This window comes from Mobula hypostoma, chromosome 19 (assembly GCF_963921235.1).
Source record: "Mobula hypostoma chromosome 19, sMobHyp1.1, whole genome shotgun sequence".
NCBI classification, from domain to species: domain Eukaryota; kingdom Metazoa; phylum Chordata; class Chondrichthyes; order Myliobatiformes; family Myliobatidae; genus Mobula; species Mobula hypostoma.
Genome location: NC_086115.1, coordinates 53,347,101 through 53,368,189, shown reverse-complemented (window position 1 = coordinate 53,368,189; position 21,089 = coordinate 53,347,101). Strand labels below are relative to the sequence as shown.

General features: G+C 39.5%; 1 protein-coding gene across 1 annotated transcript in view; it reads left to right on the top strand.

Annotated features, from left to right (window-relative positions):
- btbd16 (BTB (POZ) domain containing 16) overlaps positions 1-21,089 on the top strand; it is a 127,935-nt gene that overhangs the window by 17,837 nt on the left and 89,009 nt on the right. The window contains exons 4-8 of the mRNA XM_063071117.1: positions 3,756-3,900; positions 4,253-4,326; positions 8,617-8,766; positions 11,877-12,059; positions 14,143-14,257. Coding sequence (XP_062927187.1) covers positions 3,756-3,900; positions 4,253-4,326; positions 8,617-8,766; positions 11,877-12,059; positions 14,143-14,257 — 667 coding nt within the window. The remainder of the gene's footprint in view (positions 1-3,755; positions 3,901-4,252; positions 4,327-8,616; positions 8,767-11,876; positions 12,060-14,142; positions 14,258-21,089) is intronic.

Here is a 21,089-nt window from a genome sequence, read left to right as displayed (position 1 = left end):
GGTGACCTACAGGCTAGCAGAGGGAAGGAGCACCTTACACTTCCTTTGATAGAGACGTATCTCGACCCTCCCACCTGAAATGGAGGGGAAAGAGGCTGCAAATGCTGGAATCTGGAAGCAACAAGCAAGATGTTAGGGGATCTCAACAGGTCAGGCATCACCTGTGAAGCAAAATGAACAGTTGATATTTCGGGTCATAACCCTTCATTTGGACTGAAAGATAGAGGAGAGTAGCCAGTGTAAGGAGATGAAATGAAGAAGTAGAGCAAGAGCTGGCAACTGATAGATTGATACAGGTGAGCTGTTGCCTGGCACACTGAGCTCCTCCAGCTTTTTGTTTCTTAATTGCCGCCATATCTGCTCTGAATCAGGAGCAAAGTGATGGAGGTTCATTGTAGTGCTAGGAATTGCCATCTATTTCCCAATAATCTGCTCATTCATGCCTGCTTTGGGCTCTTTCTTCGAACATGCACTGCCATCATTGTTTTAGATCAAACATGGACCAGGGAACTAAATTCCAGAATTAAGATGTAAATGATTGTCCTTCGTATCGAGGCAACGTTTAGCATAGTGTGACATTGAGGAGCTCTGGTGGAACTGACTGTTAAAAAGCATCGAAAGAATCCAATTGTGTTGGACTTCAGTCATCCCTACCCCAACATAAATGACAGGATTCTTCAAGCCAGTAATCAGGGCTTCATTAATGATCATATCTAGAAATATTTACTGATGAATGCATAATGTTTAATTCAAATGTGCAAATGCTGAGCAAATGAAGCAGTTCATTTATGCCACCATGCAGTCTCATTTCAGCATCTCTACTTCCCTGAATGAGTGCAGATGCAATCACATTTAAGCTCAAAAATCTTCCAAGACAATGCTTGACTGACACCCTTTCAATATCTCAAAACATTTCTTTCGTCCACCCTATTCGAACAAGGTTAGAATTTTTATCACCGACAAAAAGCACCGCAGTTACGCATCAAGGCGAATCTCAAAGCGCCTCTCAAACCCATGGCCTCTACTAACCAGGACAAGGACAAGACTGCAGGTGCATTGAAATGCCGTAATTGTTGGCATTTTCTCTCCCAGCTGCACCACCACATTGACTTGGAAGTAAATCACCACTCCACTATTGTCAGTGTGTCAAAATCCTGAAACTTAGTACTGAACAACATTATGGAAGTACAGTACTGTACAAAATTCTTGGGCACATATATATAGCTATAGTGCCTCAGACTTTTGCATGGTGCTTTAGTAATTCTATATATTGCACTGTGCTGCTGTCACAAAAATAAAACACAGTTAATGACATATGTGAGTGATGATAATCCAGATTCTGATACGGGTTTCTATTGTGCACTGAGAATGGGAAGAGGGCAGGGAGAGGGGAATCATGGTTGGGAAAGGAGGAAGGAGAGGGGAGGGAGCAGGAAGCATTCTGTGATGATTAATCAGCCAACAGTTTGGAACCAAATGGTGTCTCAGGGCTGGGTGTGTCTGCACATGTTCCACCCCGCCCCTGGCTCTCCTTCTATGCCACCTGTCTCACACCCCTCTTAGTGTTCCACACTCACCATTCCCAACATCCTTTGCTCCCACCAGATTTACAGACTTGCTGTCCACTCCACATTGACAAGTACAGTGCTGTGCAAAAGTCTTAGGCACCCGAGTTACATATAGTGCCTCTAAAAAATATTCACCCCCCACCCTTGGAAGATTTCATGTTTTATTGGTCTAGAACATTGAATCACGGTGGATTCAATTTGGCTCTTTTGACACTGATCAACAGAAAAAGACTGTTTCATGTCAAAGTGAAAACAGATCTCTACAAAGTGATCTAAATTAATTACAAAGAAAACACAAAATAATTGATTGCATAAGTATTCACCCCCTTTAATATGACACATCAAATCATCACTGGTACCATCAATTGGTTTTAGAAGTCACATGATTAGTTATATGGAGCTCACTATGTACAATCAGGGTCTTTCAATTGATTGTAGTAAAAATACATCTGTATCTGGAAGGTCCAACTGCTGGTGAGTCAATACCCTGGCAAAAACTACACCATGAAGACAAAAGAATAGTCCAAGTAACTCTGTGAAACTCAAGTCAGGAGATGGATACAAGAAAATTTCCAAGTCATTGAATATCCCTTGGAGAACAGTTAAGTCAATCATCAAGAAATGGAAAGAATATGGCACAGCTGTAATTTTGCCTAGAGCAGGCCGTCCTCAAAAACTGAGTGACCATTGCAAGAAGGAGACTAGTGAGGAAGGCCACTAAGAGACATATGGCAACTCTGGAGGAGCTCAAGCATCAGTGGCTAAAATGGGAGAGACTGCACATACAATTATTGCCTGGGTACTTCACCAGTTGGAGTTTTATGGGAGAGTCACAAAGGGAAAGCCACTGTTGAAAAAAGACTCACATGAAGTCTTGGCTGGAGTTTGCAAGAAGGCATGTGGGAGACTCTGAAGTCAGCTGGAAGAAGATTCTATTGTCTGATGAAGCCAAAATTGAGCTTTCTGGCCATCAGACTAAAAATGCACCATCAAAAATACACCATTCCTACTGTGAAGCCTGTTGCTAGCTACATCATGCTGAGAAGATGCTTCACTGCAGCAGGCTCTGGAAGGCTTGTGAAGGTAGAGAGTAAAATGAATACAGCAAAATACAGGGAAATCCTGGAGGAAAACTTGATGCAGTCTGCAAGAGAACTTGGGAGAAGATTTGTTTTCCAGCAAGATAATAACCCCAAGAATAAAGCCAAAGCTACACTGGAATGGCTTAAAAACAACAAAGTTAATGTCCTGGAGTGGCCAAGTCAGGGTCCAGACCTCAATCCCATTGAGAATTTGTGGCTGGACTTGAAAAGGCCGGTCCAATCACAATCCCCATGCAATCTGAAAAAACTTGAGCAGTTTTGTAAAGAAGAATAGGGAAAAATTGCAGTGTCCAGAAGTGTAAAGCTGATGGAGGCCTAGCTATCACTCAAGGCTGTAATTGCTGCCAAAGGTGCATCTACTAAATACTGACCTGAAAGGGGCAAGTAATTATGCAATCAATTATTCTGTGTTTAATAATTGTAATAAATTTAGACCAATTTGTAGAAATCTGTTTTCACTTTGACATGAAATAGTCTTTTTTGTTTTGTTAATCAGTGTTAAAAAAGCCAAATTAAATCCACTGTGATTTAAGGTTGTAAAACAATAAAACATGAAAACTTCCTAGGGGGTGTGAGTACTTTTTATAGGCACTGTATATATGATTAGGAGAGAGGAGTTAGAATGCACGGTAATTATGGGAAAGATTGAAGGGAAGAAAGCAAAAGGAAGGCAAAGACAAATGATGATAGAGACAGCAGCCAGAGAACTAGAAATGAATACCAGTGAATTGATCCACTTGACCTGAAACAGGAGTGTGTGGGCCATGGCAGTCAAAGCTCAAACTGGGCTTGGCACCTGATGATGATGATGATATATGCCTCAGACTTTTGCACAGTACTGTACTTCTCCACAGGACTGAAGCAGGTGAAGAAAGTAGCCCACCACCACTAAATGGGAGTTGATGTTGGGTAATAAATGTTAGCTTAGCCTGTTCTATGAACATCTCAAGAAATTAAAACTTTGCAACCTGTTCTCTGAGGAAATATGATGAGTCATGAAAATATATCAGCACATATACTGATTGTCACAATTGTAGAATGTACCCCATTGCTTGTAACTGATTAATTTTTTTTGTGTGTTTAGCTGATTGTCCTATGACCCCTTGGTCTGCAGAAAATGATCTACGTGCATCTCCAACTCAAGATTCTAGCTGTGTGCTCCATCTGCCAAAGTGTCATGCTGTTTCAAAAGCTAAAGGTTCAATTAAACCAGTCTATCATAAAAAAAGGTAATAATCCCATAGAGTTTATTATCTTGGTTCCTAACAGTTCGTTCCCATATTCCTTTTCCCTCAATGTAGGAAAAATAAGACATTTCTATGAGAATTAAACATCCTGAACATTGCTACTCTATTCCACTTTTAAAATCTCTTCACACTCTCAGTAACATCTTAAAACTATGTGTTCTATCATAGTTTCTAATTGCATTCTTTGCCTATCCGATGTTGGCGTTATCTTAATAAGAGCGCTATGTTACTCACACTTTATATCAATAGCTGCTTTAGCGTTATGCAATTTTTGGCCTTTAAGTTAAAGAGTTTTCAAGATTCTTAAATGACTTTGTATCTTGATTAACTGCAGCTTACCTGAAGTTATTAAACCTAATGAAATCTCCTGTTGCTATTCAAGAAAGCTGAGAGATGGCATGACTCCAGGTTTGTATTTTTTTAATCCAGTTATAAAACCACTACCATTTTGGATGTTAGAATGGAAAGGTAGATGACAAGACCAATATTTAAGGCCCTTTCCTAAATACCTTAAAGTTGGTTGTAAGGTAGCTTCTCAAACACTGTGGCTTCATTGGCCAGTTCATGGGGCAGTTAAAAGTCAATCACATTGCCATAGATCCAGAATCCCACCTAGACCAGTCCATCATGTACTGAACCTTCTTCCCTAAGAAACATTTTTTAAAAAAAACTTTGTTTCAACAATCCAAAGATTTTATAATCACTAGCATTGACATTAGCTTTGGACCATGAAACATAGGAGTGGAATTAGGCCTTTCGGCCCATCGAGTCTGCTCCAACATTCTATCATGGATGATTTATTATCCCTCTCAACCCCACTCTCTGGCCTTCTTCCTGTAACCTTTGACACCCTGATTAATCAAAAAAGTATCAACTTCCACTCTAAATATACCCAATGACTTGGCCTACACAGCCATCTGTGGCAATGAATTCCACAGATTCACCACCCTCTGGCTAAAGAAAGTTTTCCTTAACTCTGTTTTACATGGATGTCCTTTTTTTCTGAGGCTGTGGCCTCTGGTCCTAGACTCCGCACTATATGAAACATCCTCTCCATGTCCACCCTGCCTTAGCCTTTAAGTATTCAATGTTTTATTATGATCCTCCCCTCATTCATCTAAACTCCAGTGAGTACAGGCCCAGAGCCATGAAACACATCTCGTATGTTAACCCTTTCAATCTTGGGATCATTCTCATGAACCTCATCTGGACCCTCTCCAATGCCACCACATCTTTTTTTAAATAAGGGGCCTAAAATTGCTAACAATACTCCAAGTGTGGTCTGACCAATGCCTTTTAAAGTCCTAGCATTACATCCTTGCTTTTGTTTTCTAGTCCTCTCAAAATGAATGCTAACATTACATTTTCTTTCCTTACCACCAAACTACAAATTAACCTTTAGGGAATCCTGCCCAAGGTCCTTTTGCATCTCTTGTTTAAAAAAAATTTTCTCCCTGCCTAGAAACTGTTGTTGTTGTTGAGTGCCATTGAGTCTTCGTTGACTCATGGTGACCCTGTGGATAGTGTAGTTGTCCATGGATTTTCATGGCAAGATACAGAAGTAATTTTCCAAACCCTTCCTCTGCACAGGTACTACTGCTGCTGCCCAGGTTGGAACCTAGTCAGGTTCAAACTTGGGACTCTCTGCCTCGAGGTTCAGTGCAGATGCTGCTATGGCACTGGCTGGCCCATTTAGAAAGTAGTTTGCACCTTTATTTCTTCTACCAAAGGGGATGAACATGCAGTTCCCCATGCTATATTCCATCTACCATTTCTTTGCCCATTCTCCCAATCTGTTTAAGTCCTTCTGCAGCCTCCCTGCTACCTGCCCCTCTACCTATCTTTGTATCATCTGCAAACTTGACTACAAAGCCATCAAGTTAGGCCTTAGAAAATCCAAATAAACAACATCCACTGACTCAACTTTGTCTGTTCTCACTGTTACTTGCTCAAAGAATTCTCACAGATTGTCAGGCAAGATTTACCCTTAAGAAAACCATGCTGACTTTGGCCTATGTTGTTCTCTGCCTCCAAGCACCCCAAAACCTCATCCTCAGTAATAGACTCCAACATCTTTACAACCACTGAAGTCAGGCTAACTGGCCTATAATTTCCTTTCTTCTGTCTCTCTCCCTTCTTGAATAGCAGAGTGACATTTGCAATTTTTCAGTATTCCAGAATCTGGTAATTCTTGAAAGATCATTACTAATGCCTCCACAATCTCTTCAGCTACTTCTTTCAGAACCCTAGGATGTAGTCCATTTTGTCCAGATGACGTATTTACATTCCAACTTTTCAGCTTCTCAAGCATCTCCTCCTTAGTAATAGCCATGGCACTCACCTCTGCCCTCTGAGACTCTTGTGTTCCTTGTGTTCTGCTAGTGTGTTTCACAGTGAAGACTGATACAAAATACCTATTAAGTTCATCCATCATTCTTTTTCCCTCTTTACTGCCTCTCCAGCACAATTTTCCAGTGGTCCGATACCCACTCTCATCTCTCTCTTTTATTCTTTATATATCTTTTAAAAACTTTTTACATTATTGGTGAGCTTGCCTTCATATTTCATCTTTTATTTCTTTATGGCTTTTTAGTTGCCTTCTCAAATAAGAGAAAATCTGCAGATGCTGGAAATATAAGCAACACACACAAAATTCTGGAGGAACTCAGCAGGCCAGGCAGCATCTATGGAGAAGAGTAACTCTTTTCCATAGATGCTGCCTGGCCTGCTGAGTTCCTCCAGCATTTTGTGTTAGTTGCCATCTGTTAGTTTTTAAAGGCTTCCAATCCTCTAACTTCCCTCTAATTTTTGTTTTATTATTGGCCCTCTCTTTTGCTTCTCTGCTGACTTTGACTTTCCTTATCAACTGTGGTTTCCTCATCCCCTTTTTAGAATTCTTCTTCATATTTGGGATGTATCTTTCCTGTGCCTTCTGAATTGCTCCCAGAAGCTCCAACCATTGTTATTCTGCCATCTTCCAATGCCACCATCCTCTTCCAATCAACTTTGTCTAGCTCTTCTCTCATGCCCCTTTATCTCCCTTTACTCCACTGTAATACTGATACATCTGGTTTTAGCTTCTTCTCAAACTGCAGGGTGAATGCTATCATATTATGATCAATCACTCCTAAGGGTTCCTTTACCTTGAGCTCCCGAGTCAAGTCTGGGTCATTACACAACACCTCATCCAGAATTGCATTCCCCTAGTGGGCCCAACCACAAACGAGAAAATCTGCAGATGCTGGAAATCCAAGCAACACACACAAAATGCTGGGATTTTGTGCTCAACCACAAAATGCTCGAAGAAGCCATATCATGGGCATTCTACAAATTCCCTCTCTGGGTTCCAGCACCAACCTGATTTTCCCACTCTACCTGCATTTTGAAATCTCCCATGACTATTGTAACATTGCCCTGTTACTTGCCTTTTCTATCTCCTGTTGTAATTTGTATGCCACACCTTCGCTACTGTTCAGAGGCCCGTACATATCTTGCACCAGGATCCCCCCATGTCGGGTTAGGAATGCATATTTCCATTATTTAGTCCATTTTCTGAATTACTAATATGACAGCCATTTTACACTATCCTGTTCACCGGCTGCTGTGGACATATGCAACATGACCTCAATCTGCATTGGCAGCTTTCCACTTCAATTGAATGCACTGAAGCTGTTTTTCACTTTATTTTACTGTATGCCTTCTATTAATTTCAAGTAACTTAAGATATTTTTAAATAATTAGATTTTTTATTCAATTAAAAGTTTGGAACCCTAGACAACGGGGCTGTGAAGAAACCATCAGGGCCCTGAGAGTTGGGGTCTCAGGAACATTGCTTGAAACTAGTCAGAGCTGATGGCCTGCTCTCACTAGCTAGGCAACCAGTTTGATCTTAGTCCTGGAGGTCCACAAATCCATGCAAGGAGCATAAGCATGATGTCAGGCAACAAGCTGGGTTGAATGTGATCTGGTATATTTTTTGAAAACTTGAATGGGTGTAATTTGCACAGCTTCTGCTCATCCAATTTTTTGATCAGACTTTTTACTGTCACCAAAATACAGTATTGTGCAAAGGTCTTGGGCACCATCGTTTTTTATTCTTTAAATGTTTTCAGATGATATGGCCTCCACAGAGCCCTGATCTCAACTGCATCAAGGCTGCCTAGGATTACCTGTAGAGACAAAAGCAAGTGAAACAGCTAAAGTCTGCAGAAGAACCGTGACAAGTTCTCCAAGATACTTGGAACAACCTACCAGCTAATTTTCTTATAAAACTACACGACAGTGTACCTAAGAAAATTGATGCAGTTTTAAAGACAAAAGGTGGTCACACAAAATACTGATTTGATTTAGTTTTTCTTTACTGTTTACTGCTCTTTATAGTAAATATTTTGATATTTAGAAAGTTTTCTTTTAATTACTTTTGAAAGCATTTTCACTTCACATAAATTTTTACACGTGCTAAGACTTGCACAGTACTGTACCTCTGTTTGAATTTAATAATGATATTAAAATCGGGCTCAGATCATTTCAGCATAAATAAAATTGTGACTTTGTCTTCATAATCAATTTGTAACTTATATTTTTGTATTTGTTATCAATGAAGTTGGTATAAATTCAGCAATGTTTAGACATTACTTTTTTAATGTTTCAAATCAATAACAATGTTTCACGATAAGTATTTCATCTTTATTTCATCAGATGTAGTATTAGAAAGTATGAATACCTTGTGGGAGCTACATAGTCAATTTTTCTCAAAATCGGAACGGTTGCTTAACTTATTAAATACTTCAGATCAGTCAGAGTATTGCAAAAACAAATCAAGAGAAACCGGAGGTATCTGCCAAACAGGTGAGAAAACAAATGGATACTTTACTAATCTTTGACCATTTTCAGTAGAAAGCAAATCAAAAGTTCCCCACATATAGAAATTATTAATTATTATTTATTTATAGAGCACTTTTCATACAAATGATGTAAGTCAAGCTGCCTTACAATGGATAATGTACAAACATTGAAATAAAATAAATAAATATGAAAATAAAAGACAAAAATGTTAGTTAAAAGCAACGTTAAATAAATAGGTTTGGAACTGGGGAGTTCAAAAGTGTTAACTGAGGCTGTATCCCTTAGTTTTAGGTGTTGAATTCCACAGTGCAGGATCTATATTCAAAAAAGCTTCTGTGTTATAAAAATGTTTGAGAATTATGGCACTCATTCTCTCAATTGCGAGTTATGCGTGCAAATTGGATGTCTTCTGCACTTGTATTTAATTCCATCACATCCATGGACAATTTTAACTTAGTAAAATTGTTATAAGGTGGGTGGTACAGTGGGTGTAGCCAGCACCAGTGAGCACTGATCCATAGCCTGTGAGGAGTTTGTTCTTCCTCTCCATAACCACATGGGTTTCCTCTCAGTGCTCCATCTCCTCCCTTATTCCAAATATGTAGAACTGGGATTAAGGGTGAATAAGTTTGGGGCATATTTTATCAGCACTATAAGCACGGCGAAACTTTTGGTCTGCCCCAGGGACCGGTCCTTGCTGATTTGATTTGATGCATGTGATGCATTTCACTCTTTGTTTTGATGTACATGTGAAAAATAAAGCCCATCCTTAAACCATCCAAGCATAACTACAAGAATATGAAAAATCCAATCCATTCCACTTCCTCATGGTTGACTATCAATCAGCAGAAAAGTGATGGAAACTGTGATTGACAGTGATATCCAGGAGAACTTACTCACCAATTATTTGCTCACTGATAAACGCAAACAACAGGAATTCTGCAGATGCTGGAAATTCAAGCAACACACATAAAAGTTGCTGGTGAACGCAGCAGGCCAGGCAGCATCTCTAGGAAGAGGTGCAGTCGACGTTTCAGGCCGAGACCCTTCGTCAGGACCGATCACTTTGGATTTGGCCTGGGTTGTGTGTACAGGTCTCATTTCAACCTGGGACTAAATGTGTGTCAAAATGTGAGTTCTAGGTGTGAGATGAGAATGACAGACCTTGACATTGAGGCAGGATCTGACCCCAAGTGTGGAAGTTCAGATCCTTAGGAAAACTGAAGGCAATTGGAAAATTTGAGATCTTGTGAATAAAGGGAAAGCTCAATATTGTGCATTTCAGGATAGTTCTAGTTGTTCGAAGCTAATAACCTCATCTTAAGATATTGTTGCAGGACAGTGACTGAGGATCCAACTATCTTTAGCAACAGGCCCACTAATGTGATGATTGGTGATCTGGGTAATTGTACAATGTGTGATTCCATGTAATCATTCACCTGATGAAACCAGCCAGACGTATTGGCAAATTAATTCTGACAAAATACTAGCTCGCATCATCCCTGACTTCTCCCATCAACAATATCTTATGGGCCCAATTGACTAGCAATTTAAGTGGCCACATAAATTCTGTGCCACCTTAAGCACACAGTTCCAAAGCAGTACATCAGAAGTACCAGTCATATCATCTGCAAACTGGTCTTCAGCAGCATTTCCAAACCTGCGATACCTACTATCAGCTAAATGGTCAAGGTTTGCATGCAGATTGGAAAACCACACCTGCAAAGATACTTTCCTGACTTTGAAATTTACCCCCATTGTTGGCCAAATCTTGGAACTCACTACTCAATAGCATGATACAGACTGCATTGTTCAAAGCAGCAGTACATCTCCATCTTCTTAAAAACAATGACAGAAAATAAATACTGGCCTTGCTTGCAACACTCACCTTTCTGAAGTGGAAATAAAAACCATACCTTATGAGAGCCAAAGTTATAAAGCTGGAATTCCGTCTGTGTTTCTACCTACTTTTTCCATTCATCATCATCATCATTATGTGCCGTGTCGTATGATTGGATGATCATGATCTTTGATCATGATTGTTCTTGGCAAATTTTTCAACAGAAGTAGTTTAGCATAGCCTTCTTCTGGACAGTGTCTTTGCAAGACAGGTGACCCCCAAAATTATCAATAACCTTCAGAGATTGCCTGCTGTCAGTGGTTGCATAATCAGGACTTGTGATGTGCACCAGCTGTTTATGTGACCATCCACCACCTGCACCCATGGCTTTATGTGACCCTGCTTGGGTGGTGGTGGGGGGTGCTAAGCAGGTGCTACACGTTGTCCGAGGGTGACCTACAGGCTAGCGGAGGAAAGATGGTAGTGGGTATCATAGGTTTGGAAGTGCCGCTGAAAACCAGTTTGTAGACGTTACTGGTATTTGTGGTGTTTTGTTTTGGAGCTTGTGCTGAAGGAGGTACACCTCCTTTGGTAGAGATGTACTTCCTATTTTCTTCATTAACAGTCCTTAAATGCCTAAACATTTGATCACCAATGTTAATATCTCTGTATATGGCTAGATGCCAAATTTCATTTGAAGGTGCTGCTGTGAGGTGACCCAGGATGTTTTATTACTGGTGTTATTTACGTGCATTGTGTTAAAGCTGTTTTTGATGTACACCAAAACATGCAACATCTTTCCAAAGTTAAAGAGGAGATTCACCTTTCCCACTCAACATTCATAAGAAAAAGAGGCATTCAATTATATTGCACCTATCACAACATCAATATTTGCACACCTATTGAAGTTCTTGGGGAAAATAAACTTATCAATAAAGGTTAAATGGAAATGAGTCCCAACTCTTCCAGTTTTATTCTTTTGATTCAATCGCCTACACAAATACCATGAATTAATATCATGCAAAAATAATTAACTTAAGGAACACACACAAAATACTGGAGGAATTCAGCAGGTCAGACAGCATCTATAAACACTAGCTAATAAACACTCGACGTTTCGGGCTGAGGCCCTTCCTCAAGACTTTAAGTTAATCATTAAATTCTGTTTTGTTTGTTAGAAAAAAAATTACTCGTTAGAAAAAAATTACTCAAATTTGATTCTCAATATTTCATTGAACATAATTCTTAATTGAATGGTTCCATTTCTTTGTAGGAGGCTTGTATTACTGTGGTCCTGAAGATACATGTTGTGAATACAAGCCTAACAATTTAAAGAAGTGTAACTTGTGCAAGGTACATAATAAGGAAAACTACTGGATCACAGATAGAATAAAAAATATGAAGAGAATCATCAGTTTGAAGCTTGATGTGACAGACCCACTTGTCACTAGAGAAGGTATCAAATCTTGTGCATTGTGACTCATTTAGTTTTGGCTTCGTTATCACAGAATATGATAAAACCATTTCACATATGTACATGATGTGAAGTGCTTTTATCACATAAGTGTATACATTTATACTTACTGACATGTTTGCGTAATGGTTGGCGTGACACTGTTACAATTGGTGGTGTCAAAGTTCGGAGTTCAATCCTGGCGTTCCCTGTAAGGAGTTTCTATACGTCCTCCCTGTGGAATGCTTATGTATTCTGCGGGTGCTCCGGTTTCCTCCAAAGTTGTGCCTGGTAGGTTAGTTGGTCATTGTAAATTGTCCTGTGATTAGGTTAGGGTTAAATCGGGGTTGCTGGGCAGCACGGCTCGAAGAGCCAGAAGGGCCTATTCCAAACTCTATTTCTAAATAAGTACATTTTCATTTCTTCTGTTTTACAATCTGTGTATTCTGCTACTTGGCTTTCTTTCCTGCTTTGTTGCTTGTATACAAATATACCAAAGTGCTATAGCAATGATTAACTATCAATTTTGGCATTTTTAGCAACAAAATACTTCCTCAAGGATATTTATACAAGTATTGCTACAAATTCAAATAATTTTATTCACCAGACTTAACTCCTCCAAGAACAAAATAAATCCTTTGGTAAAGCACTCAAAACCTTTGTTCTGTGATGTTTAATATTGTGATCAAAATTAAATAATCTGGACTTTAATGTTATTTCATGCAGTACTTACTGTTTTAAAGATCAGAGCAGATTTTTTTAAATCACCAAAACATTAAAAATTCCTTTCTTTCATAACTACAACCTATATTTGCTTGTTTATCTTGTTTTTTTCATACTGTGCTAATGTGTAATGTGCACTGCAGGTCTATTCAATGGCCCAGTTGTCTCAAATTTAAAATCGAAATGCCAAAAAAATTTGGAAGTGACGATAGCGACTGATCTTCATTACATGCTCAGATGCAGAATTCATCAGCCCTCTGTGTGATCTGATGTTGACAGTTCCTCAATAATGACCACTCTCTACATCAAACATAACCATTTTACTTATAAGTACAAACATATTATTGGAAGGGAACCTTACCCAATTTGAACACTTTCTGATAGCTGGTAATTTAATTATCATTTCTTTGGATTACTAACCTGTGTACATTATTTGAAAGGAACATTGCATTTTATTGAGAATATTCTTGTATCATAGTTACAATAGTTGAATCATTGAGGTGACTCTAATGATGATCTTCTTGATGCTCCTAGAATCACAGATGCAATACAACCTACTATAGCAAGCAAACATCCTCCAACTCCATTTCCTGGAAGTGAGACAAAATATCAGATAAAATAATCTAAACTTAACTCCAACTCCCAAGACAAAACAGCAAGCTCCAGTAACACACCACTAATTACTGATACCTCACAATTATCCACAATAATTCATCACATTCTCAACTCTTGAAAAGCTGTCCAGTTTCCCCCTTATGGCAGTGAATCCATACTTAATGTATATTCTCATTTCCACCTTTTGCATTTTCAAGAGACTTGTTGCCCTCCAACCCATAAAGAAGTCATATTTCTACAGACCATTAAATTGTTGTAATAGTGTCAAGTTAATGATGGGTAATATACAAAAAACATATTAATTAACACACTTTTTACAAACTAATAATAACAACTGCTAGTTCAGTGAAATCCACATTCAGTTGTAGGTGTTTGTGAGCCTGTCAAGTCTGTCCATTTTAAGGTTCATAAAATTTAACATTCAAAAAATATTTTGCAGATACAATAAAACAAAATTTAGCTTGAGTAAATTTGGTTGTAGGAAGGATATACAAAGAATTTAACTTGGTTGTCGTAATCTGGAAATTAAATTTGGTTGCAGGAAGGATGTATAATTAATTAAACTTGCTTGGCCTAATCTATTTTGAATGAGTGTGAAATCATTTATTGTTGTGGTTAGCCTTAAAAATAACCAGCCCAAATGCAATTCCATTCATTGAAAGAAAGTTTACATTTATTAAGTATAAAATAATATGCTACTTGGAGTGGATCTGTATTGTGTCTAACAATAAATATTTTGTTGGTATAGGTTTTGCTATTGCATTAGGAAACCTGTATGATGATAAACCAGAAGTGGAAGTAGAACATATTTTGGGTGTCTTTGCTGCTGCTGTAGTTTTGCAATTCAAACGTCTGTTTAACAAGTAAGCATTTCTCTTTTAAACGTAGAACCTTTTGAAGGAAGCTTCTTGTTGATAAGATTTATGAAATGTTGAATTTGTAGCTGCCTGAGATTTCATAGCAGTTTCTTGGTTTCATTTCTTGTAGAACTATTAAAACAAAACTTGAGGTGTTAGTTTCCAAAAGTTTGGTAAATAACCAGCTGCAGCTAATCATCATTCTTATTTTTTAAAATGATTCTCAATGGGGGAAAAAGTGAAGTTACTCTAATCTCTAATTGGAGGTAATGTAATTTCAAGACCATAAAACCATTAAGACATTGGAGCAGAATTAGGCCATCTGGCCCATCGGGTCTGCTCCTCCATTTCATCTTGGCTGATCCATTTTCTTCTCAACCCCATTCTTCTGCTTTATCCCTTCATGCCCTGACTAATCAAGAATCTGTCAACCTCCACCTTAAATACACCCAATGACTTGACCTCCACAGTTGCCTATGGCAACGAATTCCATAGATTCACCACCCACTGGCTAAAGAAGCTCCTTCTCATCTATTCTAAGCCGACATCTCTCTCTATTTCGAAATTGTCCCCTCTGGTCCTATTCCTCCACCAAAAGAAACGTCCTCTTCACATCCTTTCTACCTAAGACTTTCAACATTCAATCAGTTCATTGAACTCCCCCCACCAAAATTCTTCTAAATTCTAGTGAGTACAGGCCCAAAGCCTTAAATCCCTACTCATATGATAATCCTTTCATCCCTGAAATCCTCCTTGTGAACCTCCCCTGAACCTTCTTCAATGTCAGCATTACTTTTTAAAAATAAGGGGCTCAAAACTGCTCACAATACTTGAAGTGAGACCTCACCATACAGCCTCAGCATTACATCCTTGCTTTTATATTCTAATCCTCTGAAATGAATGGTAACAATGTTTGGCCTTCCCCACCACCGGTTCAACCTGCAAATTAACCTTTAGGGAGTCCAGCACAAGGACTCTCAAACTCTTTTGCACCTTGGATTTTTGAATTTTTTTCCCTGTTTAGAATATTGCCTATGCTTTTATTCCTTCTACCAAAGTGCATGACCACACACTTGTGTTCCAGCTGCCACCTCTTTGCCCATTCTTCTAATCTGTCAAAGTCCTTCTGCAGCCTCTCTGCTTCCTCAACAGCATCTGCTCTTCCACCTATCTTCGTATCATCCACAAACTTGGTCACAAAGACATCAATTTCATCATCCAAATTGTTGACATACAATGGAAAAATAAGCGATTCCAATACAGATCCCTATGGAACATCACTAATCACTGGCAGCCAATTTGAAAAAGATCCCTTTATTCTCTCTCTTTGCCTCCTGCCAATCAGCAAAAGCTCTATCCATGCTGGTATCTTTCCTATAATACCCTGGGCACTTACGTATTTAGCAGCCTCAGGCGGCCTTCTGAAATTCCAAGTACACACATCAAACTGATTCTTTCCTTCCCCCAACTCTTCCCTTCTTCTTCTATTCTGCACTCTGACGCTTACCTCTTCTCACCTGCCTATCACCTCTCCTTGGGTCCTTTCCTCCTTCCCTTTCTCCTATGGTCCACTCTCCTTTCCATCTGTGATAAGACTGCTGAACGGATCCTGACCCGGATCTGGGCTGTACCCTCCAAATATCCGGACCTGCCTCTTGGTTTTTTTGCACTACCTTACTTTCCATTTTTCTATTTTCTATTTATGATTTACAATTTAAATTTTTAATATTTAGTATCGATTTATAATCCAGGGAGCGGGAAGCACAGAATCAGATATCGCTGTCATGATTGTATGTTCTAGTATCAATTGTTTGGCGACATTAAAGTATAAAGTATCTAAAAAAAAGTATCAGATTTCTTCTTCTCCAGTCCTTTATCTTTCCAACCCACTTGGTTTCACCTATCACCTTCTAGCTATCCTCCTTTCCTCCCCCCCCCCACTTTTTTATTCCGGTGTCTTCCCCCAACCCCCCCCCCGCTTCCTTTTCAGCCCTGAAGACTGATCTCGGCCCAATACATCGACTGTTTATTCATTTCCATAGGTGCTACCTGACCTGCTGCGTCTTGCCAGCATCTTGTGTGTGTTGTTTTTAAACCTTTCTCCTGCACCTGGGTGAAGACACCTTTACTTTTTGCTCCCGACCTCCGATTGCTGCTGTTTTAGCAATTGGAGTAGAGATACTCTACTAAAATTGAGATACGTTAATTCTAATCTGGATGTAGGGAAGTGTGCTCTTCTGAGGCGTGAGTAAATTTAAATGGCCAATATTTTCTTTAAGGTCTGTAAATGCCAATGAATTTAATATAAGTGATAAAACACATACCTTTCCTCACTGTAAAATGAACTTGTGACTGTCATTGTTGCCTTGCATGTAGTCCAATCGATACTAAATCCTTAGAAGATAAGTCCACATTGTTCTTAAACTGTCTATTGCTGTCACCCAAGTACCCTATTTACCAAAATGATTGTGGACTGTGATTGCTCTGGAGCTGAGCAATGAGGCCTTTGTTGTTGAACAATGTAATCAGATAATGAGAGGACCCAGAACACAAACTGCCTATGAAACCACTCTGGAATTTATTGTTTTATATGACAAAACTGTTATCATTGCTTCTCACTATTCTTAATATTAAGAAACATGTAAGTCCATTAAAATGAAACAAATGTTTAAAAATTAAGCACATATTTAAAACTAAAAGTAACCAAAATTATAAAATCTCGAAGTAATTTTTAAAAATCAAAGTACATATATAGAGTCATAGAAAAGTACAGCACAGAATTAGGCCTATCAGCCCATCTAGTCTGTGCCAAACCATTTAAACTGTCTACTCCCATTGACACACACCTGGGACCATAGCCCTCCATACCCCAACATCCATTTAACTATCTGAAATTTGCTTATACATTGAAATCGAGCTCACATGTCCCACTTGTGCTGGCAGCTCATTCCACACCCTCATGACCTGCTGAGTGAAGAAGTTTCCCCTAATGTTCCCCTTACACTTTTCATCTTTCACTCTTAACCTATGACCTCAGGTTGTAGTCCCACTCAACCTCAGTGAACAAGCCTGCTTGCATACCCTGTCTATACCCTTCATAATTTTGTATACCTCTATCAAATCTCCTCCTAATCTTCTACATTCCAAAGAATAAAGTGCTAACCTATAGAATAAAGTGCTAATCTTTCCTTGTAACTGGGCTCCTCCAGACTAGGCAAATCCTTGTAAATGTTCTCTGTAGTCTTTCAACCTTATTTATATTTTTCTTGCAGGTAGGTGACCAAAACTGCACACAAACTCCAAATTAGGCTTCACCAATGTCTTATACAACTTCAACATAACATCCCATCTCCAGTACTCAGTGCTTTGATTTATGAAGGCCAATGTGTCAAGAGCTTTCTTTCAGACCCTATCTACTTGTGACACCAGTTTTAACAAATTGTGGACCTGTATTCCCAGATCCCTTTGTTCTACTGCACTCCTCAGTGCCCTACCATACACTGTGTAAGACCCGTCACTATATATAACCCTGAGATTCATTTTCTTGTAGGCAAATCTATAGAATGATAACTGTGACAGAGTCAGTGAAAGACCACTCAACTTGGGTGTTCAACCACAGTGTAGAAGACAAGAAACTGTGTAAATATAAAAGAAAACAAATAATAATAATAAATAAATAAGCAACAGATATTGAGAACATGAGATGAAGAGTCCTTGAAAGTGAGTCCCTGGTTGTGGGAACATTTCAATGATGAGGCAAGTGAAGTTGGTTAAGTTATCCCCTTTGGTTCAAGAGCCTGGTGGATGAGGGGTAATAACTGTTCCTGGACCTGGTGGTGTGAGTCCTGAGGCTCCTGTACCTTCATCCTGAGTGCAGCCACAAGAAGAGAGCATGACCTGGGTGGTGATGGCCCCTGATGATGGATTCGGCTTTCCTGCAACAGCATTTCATGTAGATATGCTCAATCTTTTTAATAATTAAAACATTAAATGTAATGCAAATAACAAAAAAAAAGCAACTTGCTTATTCTTGCCATTTCTCCTCATAGTGGAACAGTTCCCATTCAAAGGAAGGATTTCATAGATCTAGCATTGAATCTAGCTTGGCACCTATTCTGAGAACCGATTCTCAGGAGGTGCCTTCTCTTCTGTTTAATTCCCCGTGAAGCTGAGCGACGGAATGCAGCTGAGAAATTGACAGTGAAATTTGGACTGTAAATTTAAGAGTTCTGGTTTTGCCCAGGGCTGATGAAACATGCTGGCATGACGTGTCGCAAATGATTAGTGGAACCTTCTGATAAATATGGAGAAATGCTATTCACTGTAAGTCACAGAACATAAATTGTGCTGTTTGCCGAAGTTGACCATCCAGTTCTGGAATGCGGTAGTGATTGTCTAAAGCTGTTATATAGAATGGGCAAAATGCTACATCTTCCATAGTCCAATGCTCATTTGGAGGGGAAAATGGACCACTGTTTTATGCTTTAGAAATATATTTTAAAATTCACAGAGAAGCTTATTTTCATAAAATCTCCATTTAAAAAGAGCTTTGACCAGCAACCAATTGGCATTTGAGATTGATTAGTAAGAGCAAATTAAAGGAAGGCAGGGGCAATCGCAGCGGCCGTCATCTGTGTGGACATAGTCAGAGTGATGATCTTGAGGCTTCAGTCAGAGGAAGCAAAGCTAATACAATAGAGATGCCAGGCAGGACAGTGAAATGCTCCTCTTGCAGGATGTGGGAAGGTAGGGACACCTCCACAATTCCTTACAACTGCAGGAAGTGCATCCAGCTGCAGCTTCTAACAAACCACATGTAGAGAGATAGTTACACCCAAGGTGCAGAACGCAGGAAACCGGGTGACAGTCAGTAAAGGGAAAATGTTTAAGAAGCCAGTGCAGAGTACCCCTGTGTCCATCTCCCTGAGCAACAGGTATATCACTTTTGGTGGGGGGAATGACCAAACAAAGGAAAGCCACAATGGTTGGGTCTCTGGCACAAAGTCTACCTGTAACTCATAAGGGAAGGAGGGAGAAGATGCACACCGTGGCAATAGGGGATTTGTTAGGGGAATGGACAGGAGGTTCTGTGGGTGAGAACGAGATTCCTGGATGGAATTTTGCCTCCCGGGAGCCAAGCTCAGGGGTATCTTGGATCGAGTCCTCAGCATTCATAAGTAGGAAGATTGACAGCCAGAAGCCATGGTCAAATAGGTACCAATAAATGAGTAGGTCGAGTGAAGAGGTTCAGCATAGGGAGTTCAGGGAGTCAGGTGCTAAGTTAAAGGGCAGAATCTCTGAAGTTGGGATCTCAGGATTGCTACCCACGTTACATGCCAGTGAGGTCAGAACTAGGAAACTTATACAGTTTAATTCGTGGCTAAGAAGTTGGTGTAGGAGGGAGGGCATAAGATTTTTGGATCATTGGGCTCTCTTCCAGGGAAGGTAGGACCTGTACAGAAGAGACGGCTTGCACCTGGACTGGAGGGGGACTAATATCCTTGCAGAAAAGTTTGATAATGGTACACAGTGGAGTTTGAACTAGAGTTGCAGGGGGATGGGAACCAGAGTGCCAGAACAGCTAGTGTTGTGGGGGCAGATGTTAGTGAGACCTCAAAGTTGGAAATCAAAAGGTTGAGCATGTTGAGACTAGTGTCCTGAGCTGCATATATTTCAATGCAGGATAATAGTACCGAAGATGAGGTAGCTGGTTTACAATAAGCAGCAATGTGTAGTGAGGAGAGGCTTTTGCTAGGGCAAAATTGCAGTCAACAAGATGAGTTGCAATGTAACAGTAGACAAAATTGAAAAAAGTGAATACAGGACTGAAGGTGTTGCATTTGAATGCGCACAGTATACGGAATAAAGTAGATGAAAGCAGCACAGTTACAGATTGGCAGGTATGTTTGTAGGCATCACTGAATCATGGCTGAAAGATTATAACTGGAAGTTAATGTTCAAGGATACACATTGCATTGAAAGGGTAGGTAGAAAGGCAAAGGGCAGCATTGATCTGTTGGTAAAAAAAAGAAATCAAATCAGTAGAAAGAGGTGACATAGAGTTGGAAGGTGTTGAATCATAGTGGATAAAGTTAAGGAACTGCAAGACCCTGATGGGAGTTGTATACAGACCCCCAAACAGCAGTAAGGATGTGGTCTACAAATTACAATAGAACTTAGAAAATGCATTCCAGAAGGGCAATGTTACTATCATCATGAAGGACATCAGTGTGCAGGTAGATTGAGAAAATCAAGTTGGAGCTGGATTACTGAAAGGGGAATTTCTAGAGTGCCTATTAGGTGGCTTTTTTAGAGCAGCTCATGGTTGAGGCCACTTTAGCTATTCTGGATTGGCTGTTGTGCAATGAACTAGAATTGATTAGAGAGCTTAAGTTAAAAGAAACCCTGGGGGAATGTGATCATAATATGATCAAATTCACCCAGAAATTTGAGAGAGAAGAAGCTAAAGTCAGATGTGTCCATTTTATAGTGGAGTAAATGGAATTACAGAGGCATGAGAGGAGATGGCCAGATTGTTTGGAAGTGAACACTGACAGGGATGTTGGCAGAGCACTAATGGCTGGAATTTCTGGAAGCAATTGGAAGGCTCAGGACATATACATCACAAAGAAGAAGAATTATTCTAAAGGAAAGATGACACAACCGTGGCTAACAAGAGAAATCAAAGGCAACATAAAATCCAAAGAGAGGGCAGTAAAAATTAATGGGAAGTTAAAGGATTGGTAAGCTTTTAAAAAGCAATAAAAGACAACTAAAAAAGTCATTAAAATGGTAAAGGTGGAATACAACAGTAAGCTAGCCAATAATATAAAAGAGG